Raw genomic sequence first — 12,084 nt, forward strand, 5'->3', positions numbered from 1 at the left:
GGGGTTTACAGAGATAGGGTGGGGGTGTAGGTGGTTGCAGAGATAGGGAGAGGGTGGAGGGGGTTACAGAGATAGGGTGGGGGTGTAGGTGGTTACAGAGATAGGGTGGGGGTGGAGGGGGTTACAGAGATAGGGAGGGGGTGGAGGTGGTTGCAGAGATAGGGAGGGGGTGGAGGTGGTTGCAGAGATAGGGTGGAGGTGGAGGTGGTTGCAGAGATAGGGTGGAGGTGGAGGGTGTTACAGAGATAGGGTGGGGGTGGAGGGGGTTACAGAGATAGGGAGGGGGTGTAGGGGGTTACAGAGATAGGGTGGGGGTGGAGGGGGTTACAGAGATAGGGAGGGGTGGAGGGGGTTACAGAGATAGGGAGGGGGTGGAGGGAGTTACAGAGATAGGGAGGGGGTGGAGGGAGTTACAGAGATAGGGAGGGGGTGGAGGGGGATTACAGAGATAGGGTGGGGGTGTAGGGGGTTACAGAGATAGGGAGGGGGTGGAGGGGGTTACAGAGATAGGGTGGGGGTGGAGGGGGTTACAGAGATAGGGAGGGGGTGTAGGGGGATTACAGAGATAGGGAGGGGGTGTAGGGGGATTACAGAGATAGGGAGGGGGTGTAGGGGGATTACAGAGATAGGGAGGGGGTGGAGGGGGATTACCGAGATAGGGAGGGGGTGGAGGGGGATTACCGAGATAGGGAGGGGTGGAGGGGGATTACCGAGATAGGGAGGGGGTGGAGGGGGTTACAGAGATAGGGTGGGGGTGGAGGGGGTTACAGAGATAGGGTGGGGGTGGAGGGGGATTACAGAGATAGGGTGGGGGTGTAGGGGGATTACAGAGATAGGGTGGGGGTGGAGGGAGTTACAGAGATAGGGAGGGGGTGTAGGGGGATTACAGAGATAGGGTGGGGGTGTAGGGGGATTACAGAGATAGGGTGGGGGTGGAGGGGGTTACAGAGATAGGCTGGGGGTGTAGGGGGATTACAGAGATAGGGTGGGGGTGGAGGGGGATTACCGAGATAGGGAGGGGTGGAGGGGGATTACCGAGATAGGGAGGGGGTGGAGGGGGTTACAGAGATAGGGTGGGGGTGGAGGGGGTTACAGAGATAGGGTGGGGGTGGAGGGGGGTTACAGAGATAGGGTGGGGGTGTAGGGGGATTACAGAGATAGGGATGGGGTGTAGGGGGGTTACAGAGATAGGGTGGGGGTGGAGGCGGTTACAGAGACAGGGAGGGGGTGGAGGGGGTTACAGAGAGAGGGAGGGTGTAGGGGATTACAAAGATAGGGAGGGTGTAGGGGGATTACAGAGATAGGGTGGGGGTGGAGGGAGTTACAGAGATAGGGTGGGGTGTAGGGGGTTACAGAGATAGGGAGGGGGTGTAGGGGGATTACCGAGGTAGGGAGGGGGTAGAGGGGATTACAGAGATAGGGTGGGGGTGTAGGGGGATTACCGAGGTAGGGAGGGGGTAGAGGGGATTACAGAGATAGGGTGGGGGTGGAGGGGGTTACAGAGATAGGGAGGAGGTGGAGGGGGTTACAGAGATAGGGAGGGGGTGTAGGGGGATTACCGAGGTAGGGAGGGGGTGTAGGGGATTACAGAGATAGGGTGGGGGTGGAGGGGGTTACAGAGATAGGGAGGAGGTGGAGGGGGTTACAGAGACAGGGAGGGGGTGTAGGGGGATTACAGAGGTAGGGAGGGGGTAGAGGGGATTACAGAGATAGGGTGGGGGTGGAGGGGATTACAGAGATAGGGTGGGGGTGGAGGGGGTTACAGAGATAGGGTGGGGGTGTAGGTGGTTACAGAGATAGGGTGGGGGTGTCGGGGGTTACAGAGATAGGGTGGGGGTGTCGGGGGTTACATGGTAGGGAGGGGGTTACAGAGATAGGAAGGGGGTGTATAGGCTGCTGTCGTGCCCGAGCTTGCTGCTCAGACCCTTGCCCAAACCACAGGGTACTGGGGTGGGTGGGCAGCTGCTGCTGCTGGTGGTGGTGGGCGCAGAGCGAAGTGATTTGGCCTTCAGCTGAACACACTCACCTCTTGCCAGCAAGGCAAACAGCAGTCCTCCTGGCTGCCCCCTCCCCCACTGAGAAGCTGTCCAGATGGGGAAAAGTCTCCACGGTGCGATGGGTCAGGTATCGCAAACGGCTCGGCAGCGGTGGCAACAGCAACACTCTGCAAACACAGAGAGAAAGGGCTGAGTGAGCCAACAACAACGGCCTGCATTTACCTAGCACCTTCACAGTAACTCTTCATCCCTGGGTCCTTCTGACAGAACTAGGGAACTGGGCATCATCGTGAGCCACCTACCCAGACCGGGGAACACTCGCTCGAGGAGTGAGGAGCAGTTAGAAGGAAGCAGCTGAGGTATGCAGTTTGGGGAAAGGCATCACAGAACAGAGGGCCCAGACACCTGAAAGGTGACCAGCGTGTCTATCTCTACATCCCCACTTTCACAGGGACACCCAGCACATGTTTCCCATCCTGAAATGCCCTTAAACAGAGTAGGTCACGGGGCCCTTTCAGTGTAACCCACACTGCTGTGTGTCTGGAGTCACATGTGGGCCATATCAGCCAAGGACTGCAGATGTCCCTCCCTGAAACACGAGTGAACCAGATGGGATTTTACAGCAACAGATCTTGGCCACGGTGGTTACGATCCAATAGATCCACTTTTTCATAAATCACATTGATCAAATGGAGAGCACCTTGCAACCTCATCGATCTGGAAGGACAAGGGCAGCAGACACATGGGAACACCATCCCCTGCAAGCTTCCCCTCTGAGTCACTCACCATCCTGAGTTGGAAATACATCGCCGTTCCTTCAGTTTTGTTGGGTCCCTCCAACCCCAAGGAATGCAAGACATAGAGAGGAGCCCCACCCTGATCAGCTTAAAAGTTTGGTAGAATCATACAATCCCATCAGTGTGCAAACAGGCCATTCAGCCCGTCAAATCCACACCAACGCTCTGAGGAGGATCCAATTTGGAGGATAGGGAAAAACTGTGGCTGTTTAAGAGCTGCTCATTGTTTTCGGGTATTTTTAGGTGTTGGAGGTAATCTCCTCGCATTCCAAGAGCAACAATTACTGTTTGAGAAGCTTTGGAACTTTGGATCAAAACAATGGCACCTTAAAAAGAGCCACAATAGCAGAGACCACATGGTCAGAGAAATGACGCAGCAGGGAATCTGCACAGCTACTGCCTTTGCTAATAGAGTTCAAGTATCTCTGGACATCGGTGCGCGTCCAGGAAAAATGACCAAACAGTAAAATTCACAGCTAACCTTGGAAGAACCTGTGTGGGAGAGCTCACAGCACAGGAACAGATCAGGGCATACTTTTTAAGCCTAACCTAACTGTAAATCTATAATGATGGGTAGAGTGGTATTTTTTTGATAGTATTTTTATCAGCATCTGTCTCTTGATTACATTTTAAAAACATAAAACATAAGGAATAAGTTAACCTGCAGCTCATGTTTCTTACAGCAGTAAGACGGTGCTATTTTCTGGGTCTGTAGATTGTGAAGGCAAAGATGGCCTTCAATAGAGTGATATGCTCTTCTTGTCAGATGTGGGAAGAGTTTCCATATTACTGACAATTAAGTCAACACTAAGAGTGTTTGGTTGTGAATCATATCAGATCTTATGGATCAGTTGGAGCACTAGTTGGAGGCAATATGGAATTTACTGGAGCAAGGGTGTACGATGGATGGCAGTTACAGGAAAGGAGAAAAGCCGCAGATCCAGTTAGGTAGATGGGTTACCACCAGGAAAGGCAGGAGGGGGTAGGCAGGTAGTAGTGCAGGAGTCTTCTGTGGCTGTCCCCATCTCAAACTAGTATGCCGTTTTGGAAAATGTACTGGGTGATGTACTCTCAGGGGAATGTAACATGAACAGCCAAGTTTCTGTTATCGGGACTGGTTCTCATGTCATGAAGGGTATGTCAGGTTCCATCGATTGTGACAGGGGATTCTCTAATCAGGGGCACTGACAGACTTTTTTGTGGTCGATAGTGAGAAATCAGAATGATGTGTGGTGCCAGGATCCAGGATGTCTCAGAGAGAGTGCAGAATGTTCTCTAAGGGGAGAGCGACCGGCAGGAGGTCATTGTACACATTGGAACCAATGACATAGGTAGGGAAAAGGATGAGATTCTGAAGGGAGAATATAGAAAGTTAGGCAGGAACTTAAAAAAGGAGGTCCTCGAGAATAGTAATATCTGGATTACTCCTGGTGCTATGAGCTAGTGAGGGCAGGAATAGGAAAATAGAGCAGATGAATGCATGGCTGAGGAGCTGGTGTATGGGAGAAGGATTCGCATTTTTGGATCATTGGAATCTCTTTTGGGGTAGAAGTGACCTGTACAAGAAGGACGGATTGCACCTCAATTGGAAGGGGACTAATATACTGGCAGGGAAATTTGCGAGAGCTGCTCAGGAGGATTTAAACTATTAAGGTGGGGGGGTGGGACCCAGGGAGATAGTGAGGAAAGAGGTCAATCTGAGACTGGTACAGTTGGGAAAAGGAGCAAGTCAAACAGTCAGGGCAGGCAGGGACAAAGCAGAGAGCAAGGTAGGGCTGATAAATTAAACTGCAGGTGAACTCGGGGCATGGTTAGGAACATGGGACTGGGATATCATAGCAATTACAGATACATGGCTCAGGGATGGGCAGGACTGGCAGCTTAATGTTCCAGGATACAAATGCTACAGGAAAGGTAAAAAGGGAGGCGAGAGAGGAGGGGGAGTGGCATTTTTGATAAGGGATGGCATTACAGTTGTACTGAGGGAGGGTATTCCCAGGAATACATCCAGGGAAGTTATTTGGGTGGAACTGAGAAATAAAAAAAGGATGATCACCTTATTGGGATTGTATTATAGATCCCCTAATAGTCAGAGGGAAATTGAGAAACAAACTTGTAAGAAGATCTCAGCTATCTGTAAGAATAATAGAGTGGTTATGGTAGGGAATTTTAACTTTCCAAACATAGACTGGGACTGCCATCGTGTTAAAGGTTTAGATGGAGAGGAATTTCTTAAGCGTGTCCAAGACAATTTTCTGATTCAGTATGTGGATGTACCGACTAGAGAAGGTGCAAAACCTGACCTACTCTTGGGAAATAAGGCAGGGCAGGTGACTGAGGTGAGAGGGGGGGGGGGGGGGGGGGACCATAATTCTATTCGTTTTAAAATAGTGATGGAAAAGGATAGACCAGATCTAAAAGTTGAAGTTCTAAATTGGAGAAAGGCTAATTTTGACGGTATGATTGGGGGCAGATGTTTGCAGGTAAAGGGACGGCTGGAAAATGGGAAGCCTTCAGAAATGAGGTAAGGAGAATCCAGAGACAGTATATTCCTGCCAGGGTGAAAGGGAAGGCTGGTAGGTATCGGGAATGCTGGCTGGCAAAAGAAATTGAAGAGAAAAAGAAGGAAGTATATATCAGGTATAGACGGCAGAGATTGAGTGAATCCTTAGAGTATAAAGGCAGGAGGATTATACTTAAGAGGGAAATCAGGAGGGCAAAAAGGGGACATGAGATAGCTTTGGCAAACATGATGACAGAGAATCCCAAAGGATTTTATGAAGACAGGGCGACCCCCGTATCCACAGAATCGTTTTCCATGGTTTACTGCAGCCAGAACATATTATAGGGAACATTCCAGAACCAGGGACCAGGAGGCTGCTGAGAATGGGTTTACTCCTATCCCATTTTTGATCTTCTGCAGGAGGTTCTGGAACATATCCTCCCTGGGTACGGTGGGGGGGGGGGGGGGGAGGTGGGGAGAGAGAACTACTGTACAGTAAGGACAAAAAGATAAGTAGGAAGGGAATAGGGCCCCGTAAAAACCAGCAAGGCAGCCGAAATGTGAAACCACAGAAGATGCTAAACGGGTATTTTGCATCAGTGTTTACTGTGATATAGAATGTGGGGAAATAGATGGTGACATCTTGAAAAATGTCCATAGAATCTAAGACGAGGAGGTATATTTTTAAGGTGAGAGGAGTTGATTTAACAAAGATACAGGATTCTTGTGCACAGAGGGTGGTTCATGTGTGGAATGAACTGCCTAAGGAAAGGGTGGATGTGGGTAGAGTTACATTTAAAAGACATTTGGATACATTCATGAATAGCAAAGGTTTGGAGGGGCATGAGGCCAGCTCAGGCAGGTGGGACTCGTTTAGTTTGGGGATTAGGGTTGGCATGGACTAGTTGGACCGAAGGGTCTGTTTCCGTCCTGTATGACAGTATGATGATTACAGAGGTGGTGGTCCTGGATGTCTTAAAATATAGAACAGTGGATAAATCCCCAGGACCTGATCAGGTGTATCCTAGAACTCTGTGGGAAGCTAGAGAAGTGATTGCTGGGCCCCTCATCAATAGTCACAGGTGAGGTGCCGGAAGACTGGAGGTTGGCTAACGTGGTGCTACTGTTTGAGAAAGGTGGTGAGGACAAGCCAGGGAACGAGAGACCAGTAAGCCTGACTTCGGTGGTGGGCAAGTTGTTGGAGGGAATCCTGAGGGACAGGATGCACATGTATTTGGAAAGGCAAGGACTGATTAGGGATAGTCAGCATGGCTTTGTGCATGGGAAATCATGTCTCACAAACTTGATTTGAGTTTTTTGAAGTAACAAAGAGGATTGATGAGGACAGAGCAGTAAATGTGATCTATATGGACTTCATTAAGGCGTTTGACAAGGTTCCTCATGGGAGACTGGTGAGCAATGTTAGATCTCATGGAATACAGGGAAAACTAGCCATTTGGATACAGAACTGGCTCAAAGGTAGAAGACAGAGGGTGGTGGTGGAGGGTTGTTTTTCAGACTGGAGGCCTGTGACCAGTGGAGTGCCACAAGGATCGGTGCTGGATCCTCTACTTTTTGTCATTTATATAAATGATTTGGATGTGAGCATAAGACGTACAGTTAGTAAGTTTGCAGATGACACCACAATTGGAGGTGTAGTGGACAGCAAAGAAGGTTGCCTCAGATTACAACAGGATCTGGACCAGATGGGCCAATGGGCTGAGAAGTGGCAGATGGAGTTTAATTCAGATAAATGCGAGATACTGCATTTTGGAAAGGCAAATCAGGGCAGGACTTATACACTTGTTGTTGAACAAAGTGACCTTGAAGTGCAGGTTCATAGCTCATTGAAGGTGGAGTTGCAGGTAGATAGGATAGTGAAGAAGATGTTTGGTATGCTTTGCTTGATTGGTCACTGTAATGAGTACAGAAGTTTGGATGTCATGTTGTGGCTATACAGGACAATGGTTAGGCCACTGTTGGAATATTGCATGCAATTCTGGTCTCCCTGCTATAGGAAAGATGTTGTGAAATTTGAAAGGGTTCAGAAAAGATTTACAAGGATGGTTGGAGGATCTTAGTTATAGGGAAAAGTTGAACAGGCTGGGGCTGTTTTCCCTGGAGCAGAGGCTGAGGGGACACCTTACAGAGGTTTATAAAATCATGAGGGGCATGGATAGGGTAAATAGACAAAGTCTTTTCCCTGGGATTGGGGAGTCCAGAACTAGAGGGCATAGGTTTAGGGTGAGAGGGGAAACGTTTAAAAAGGACCTAAGGAGCAACTTTTTTCACACAGAGGGTGGTACGTGTATGGAATGAGCTGCCAGAGGAAGTGGTGGAGGCTGGTACAATGACAACATTTAAAAGGCATTTGGATGGGTATATGAATAGGAAGGGTTTGGAGGGATATGGGCCAGGTGCTGACAAATGGGGCTAGATTAATTTAGGATATCTAAATGGATGAGTTGGACTGAAGGATCTGTTTCCGTGCTCTACATCTCTGACTTTGACAGCATCCCCCCAGCCCGACCTTATCCCTGTAACCCTGCATTTCATCCCTGAACACTATGGGCAGTTTAGCACGGCCAATTCACCTGACCTGCACATCTTTGAACTGTGGGAGGAAACCAGAACATCTGGAGGAAATCCATGCAGACACGGGGAGAATATACAAACTCCCACAGAAACAGTCACCCAAGGGTGGAATCAAACCCAGGCCCCTGGCACTGGGAGGCAGCAGTGCTAACCACTGAGCCAACATGCTGGTTTGTGACATCTTGGCCTGAACATGCAGACAGGGCCTTGGGTTGACATCTTGTCTGAAAGATGCACATAACTCTCTCCATGCTTTCTTGCTGTGATCAAGCTCTGGAGCGGGTCCCATACCAAAAACCTCGCGAATCCAGGGCAGGAGGTGCTGCCAACCGGAAAACAGCACGCCCATACTCCCAGTCCTCCTGCTTACTTGTTTGCATCGTCGGAAGTTTTTGTAAGGAAACTTTCCAGCTCCTGGGTGATTTTCTCCACAAATTCATCTTCCTCTTTGGAGAGATAGACACCATCCAAATGGAGCAAAGCCAGGATGAGACAGACTCACAAGGAACAGTCTAAAAAGGAAAAACAGAGAGACTTTACACAGCATCAACATGCAAAAGTACTGACCGGAAACGATATAGTTAACTATGACCTGATCACTCCCTCCGCACAACTGCACACCCTCACTGAAATAAGTCTGAACCCTTGTACAACAGTGTGCAACTTGCTAAATCTAACTCCACATGGCACACTGACTCACAGAGAAATCAGAGGGCCATTTAAACAAATCAATCTGTTCACATTCATCACTTAAGGGAGGTTGTTCTGTGAGCGAGTATCTGAGCTCAGAGTTGTACAGAATGGAAATAGATCCTTCGATCCAACCAGTCCATGCTGACCATGTTCCCAAACTAAACCACTACCACCTGCCTGCATTTGGCCTGTATCCCACCAAAACCTTACCTTTCCATGGATTTTTCCAAATGGCTATGAAATGTTGGAACTGGACCTGCATCCACCACTTCCTCTGGAAGGTCACTCCACATGTGAACTACTCTCTGTGCAGAGAAGTTCTCCCTCATGTCCATTATAAACCTTTCTCCTCTCACCTGAAAAATATGCCCCCTTGTTTTGAAGTCCCCTCCCCACCCCCATAAAAGCGTAACCAGAACTGAACATATTACTCCAGAAGAGACCTAACCAACATGGTGTACAATCTCAATATAACGTCCCATCTCCTGTATTCAAAGGACTGAGCAATGAAGGCAAGCTTGCTAAACGCCTTATTCACCATCCTGGCTACACAGTCACAGAGTCATAGAGATGTAGAGCACGGAAAAAGACCCTTCGGTCCAACTCATCCATCCTGATCAGATATCCTAAATTAATTTAGTCCATTTGCCAGCACCCAACCCATATCCCTCCAAACCCTTCCTATTCATATACCCATCCAAATGCCTTTTAAATGTTCCAATTGTACCAGCCTCCACCACATCCTCTGGCAGCTCATTCCATACACACACCACCCTCTGCATGAAAAAGTTGCCCCTTAGGTCCGTTTTATAGTTTCCCCTCTCACCCTAAACCTATACCCTCTAGTTCTGGACTCACCCACCCCAGGAAAAAGACCTTGTCTATTTACCCTATCCATGCACCTCATAATTTTGTAAACCTCTATAAAGTCACCCCTCAGCCTCCGGCTCCAGGGAAAACAGCCCCAGCCTGTTCAGCCCCTCCCTGTAGCTCAAATCCTCCAACCCTGGCAACATCCTTGTAAATCTTTTCTGAACCCTTTCAAGTTTCACAACATATTTCTGATAGGAAGGAGACCAGAATTACACACAATATTCCAAAAGTGGCCTAACCAACATCCTGTGCAGTTGCAACATGACTTCCCAACTCTGATACTGACTGATGAAGGCAAGCATACGAAACGCCTTCTTCACCATCCTATCTACCTGTGACTCTACTTTCAAGGAGCTATGAACCTGCACTCCAAGGTCTCTTTGTTCAGCTACACTCCCCAGGACCTTACCATTAAGTGTATAAGTCCTGCTAAGATTTGCTTTTCCAAAATGCAGCACCTCGCGTTTATCCAAATTAAACTCCATCTGCTACTCCTCAGCCCATTGGCCCATCTGATCAAGATCCTGTTGTAATCTGAGGTAACCTTCTTTGCTGTCCACTACACTCCAATTTTGGTGTAATCTGCAAATTTACAAACTGTACCTCTTATGTTCAACATATGAGGCAAATTTCATTCAATTATGTACCACGCTGATTGATAGCACCTCTTCACTGTGGCATTATTTCTTCATCTTATTGTTTCATGTGCATCGTACCCAATGTCACAATGTTTATGTTTTACAAGAGGGAAAGGTGTGCAAGTGGATATGAACCAATATTCTATACCTGCCTAGCATCACTTCTCTGGTATTCAATTGAATAACTGCACAAGTGAGCCTCCAGCCACCATATATCTGCGTGTGTGTGTTTTTGCAAATTCTTATTAAAGCTGTACGAATTTCCTTCAGGGTGTCACTAGCAGGACAAACCTGCCTACCTGTTCTGAAGAAGATGGGGGCAGGGAGCTGTTCTCCTGAACCACTGCAGTCCATTGGGTTCAGATCCGTGACTGTTAGGAGGGTGGGAATTCTGAGATAGTGACCCAGCCCCACAGAAGCGGAGACCTCCCGAGGCTGGCAAACCCCGCGTTCAGCACAGACTGCAAAGCCAGACACAGCAACGGTGGCCAGAGGCACGAAAAAAAAAACCTGCACACGGACCCAACAAAGTGCACAGGTCAGGGAAGCAAAACTCAAGAGAGGCAGGTCTTGACTGCTGCTATGGACTCGAGCTGAAGAAGCCATCTCTTTACAGGGGGAGGGAGAGAGAGAGAGAGAGAGATCTCAGCAGACAGCAATCTAACTCACCAATCTCCTTCAGGCTTTCGGTTTCTCCTGCAAATAAAAACAGAAAAGAAAGGAAACCAACCCCAAACACGCTATCGGTGTTACTTACCAACTGCTGAGTGACGGTGGGAATTGTCCAGGCGTGGGAAAGCCCTGTGTTTGACTGAAACGAGACAGAAAATGAGAGAGAGTGAAAATGAGCCAAACTGCAGCTTTGATACACTCAGCAGAATGGTTACATTTCAGGCCGCACGCATGCGCACACGGAGCTGAGACTGAATTGCCTGTTTGGGGAACTGATGTGTGCACCCAGCGTGAAGCTTGTTACCCTCCTCAGGCTGGTGCATGGTGCCTGACTCCTCTCTCTCCGCTTCAGCACCCCCACGGCCACTCTACCCGCTTGCAGCAAGTTCCTGTCCTGCAAACCACAAATGCTGGAGACCCCAGAGGCTCAGGCACCATCCGAGGAGAGGGAGGAAGCTGAAGTTTCCAGTCTCTGCACCCCAACCCCAACCCCAACCCCAACCCTAAACTCCGGCAGTATCCGAGGAGCAGGAGAATCGATGTTTCGGGCAAGGAAACGTTAGATTAGATTAGATTACTTACAGTATGGAAACAGGCCCTTCGGCCCAACAAGTCCACACCGACCCGCCGAAGCGCAACCCACCCATACCCCTTTACCTAACACTATGAGCAATTTAGCATGGCCAATTCACCTGACCTGCACATCTTTTGGACTGTGGGAGGAAACCGGAGCACCCGGAGGAAACCCACGCAGACACGGGGAGAATGTGCAAACTATACACAGTCAATCGCCTGAGTCGGGAATTGAACCCGGGTCTCTGGCGCTGTGAGGCAGCAGTGCTAACCACTGTGCCACCGTGCCGCCCCTCCACCCCCTCCCTATCTCTGTAATCCCCTCCACCCCCTCCCTATCTCTGTAATCCCCTCCCTATCTTTGTAAACCCCTCCAGCCCATCCACCCCCTCCCTATCCCTGTAACCCCCTCCAGTCCATCCACTCCCTCCCTATCTCTGTAACCCCCTCTACCCACTCCACCCCCTCCCTATCCCTGTAAACCTCTCCACCCCCTCCCTATTCCTGTAACCCCCTCCCTATTCCTGTAACCCCCTCCACCTCCTCCCTATCCCTGTAACCCCCTCCAGCCCATCCACTCCCTCCCTATCTCGGTAACCTTCTCCCCCCTCCCCCCTCACCCATCCCCTCGCCCCCCCCCCCTCACTCCCCTCCCCTTCCCCACTCTCCGCCCTGTCTCCCGCCCTCCTGCTCCCCCCCCCCCCGGTTGCATCTGGGGAGAGAAGTCAAAGTTTGTGTTTCGG

The 12,084-nt window shown here is 49.6% G+C and overlaps 1 protein-coding gene across 1 annotated transcript in view; it reads right to left on the reverse strand.

The window, feature by feature from the left end:
* r3hcc1 (R3H domain and coiled-coil containing 1) overlaps window positions 1-11,091 on the reverse strand; it is a 32,869-nt gene extending 21,778 nt beyond the window's left edge. The window contains exons 1-5 of the mRNA XM_043681112.2: window positions 10,998-11,091; window positions 10,854-10,907; window positions 10,766-10,792; window positions 8,263-8,389; window positions 2,027-2,164 (exon numbers count right to left, since the gene is read on the reverse strand). Coding sequence (XP_043537047.2) covers window positions 2,027-2,164; window positions 8,263-8,389; window positions 10,766-10,792; window positions 10,854-10,907; window positions 10,998-11,091 — 440 coding nt within the window. The remainder of the gene's footprint in view (window positions 1-2,026; window positions 2,165-8,262; window positions 8,390-10,765; window positions 10,793-10,853; window positions 10,908-10,997) is intronic.
* Window positions 11,092-12,084: the final 993 nt, after the last annotated feature.

Source organism: Chiloscyllium plagiosum, unplaced genomic scaffold (genome assembly GCF_037043375.1).
Source record: "Chiloscyllium plagiosum isolate Xiang-an unplaced genomic scaffold, Cpla_swu_hap1 HiC_scaffold_48, whole genome shotgun sequence".
Classification (NCBI taxonomy): domain Eukaryota; kingdom Metazoa; phylum Chordata; class Chondrichthyes; order Orectolobiformes; family Hemiscylliidae; genus Chiloscyllium; species Chiloscyllium plagiosum.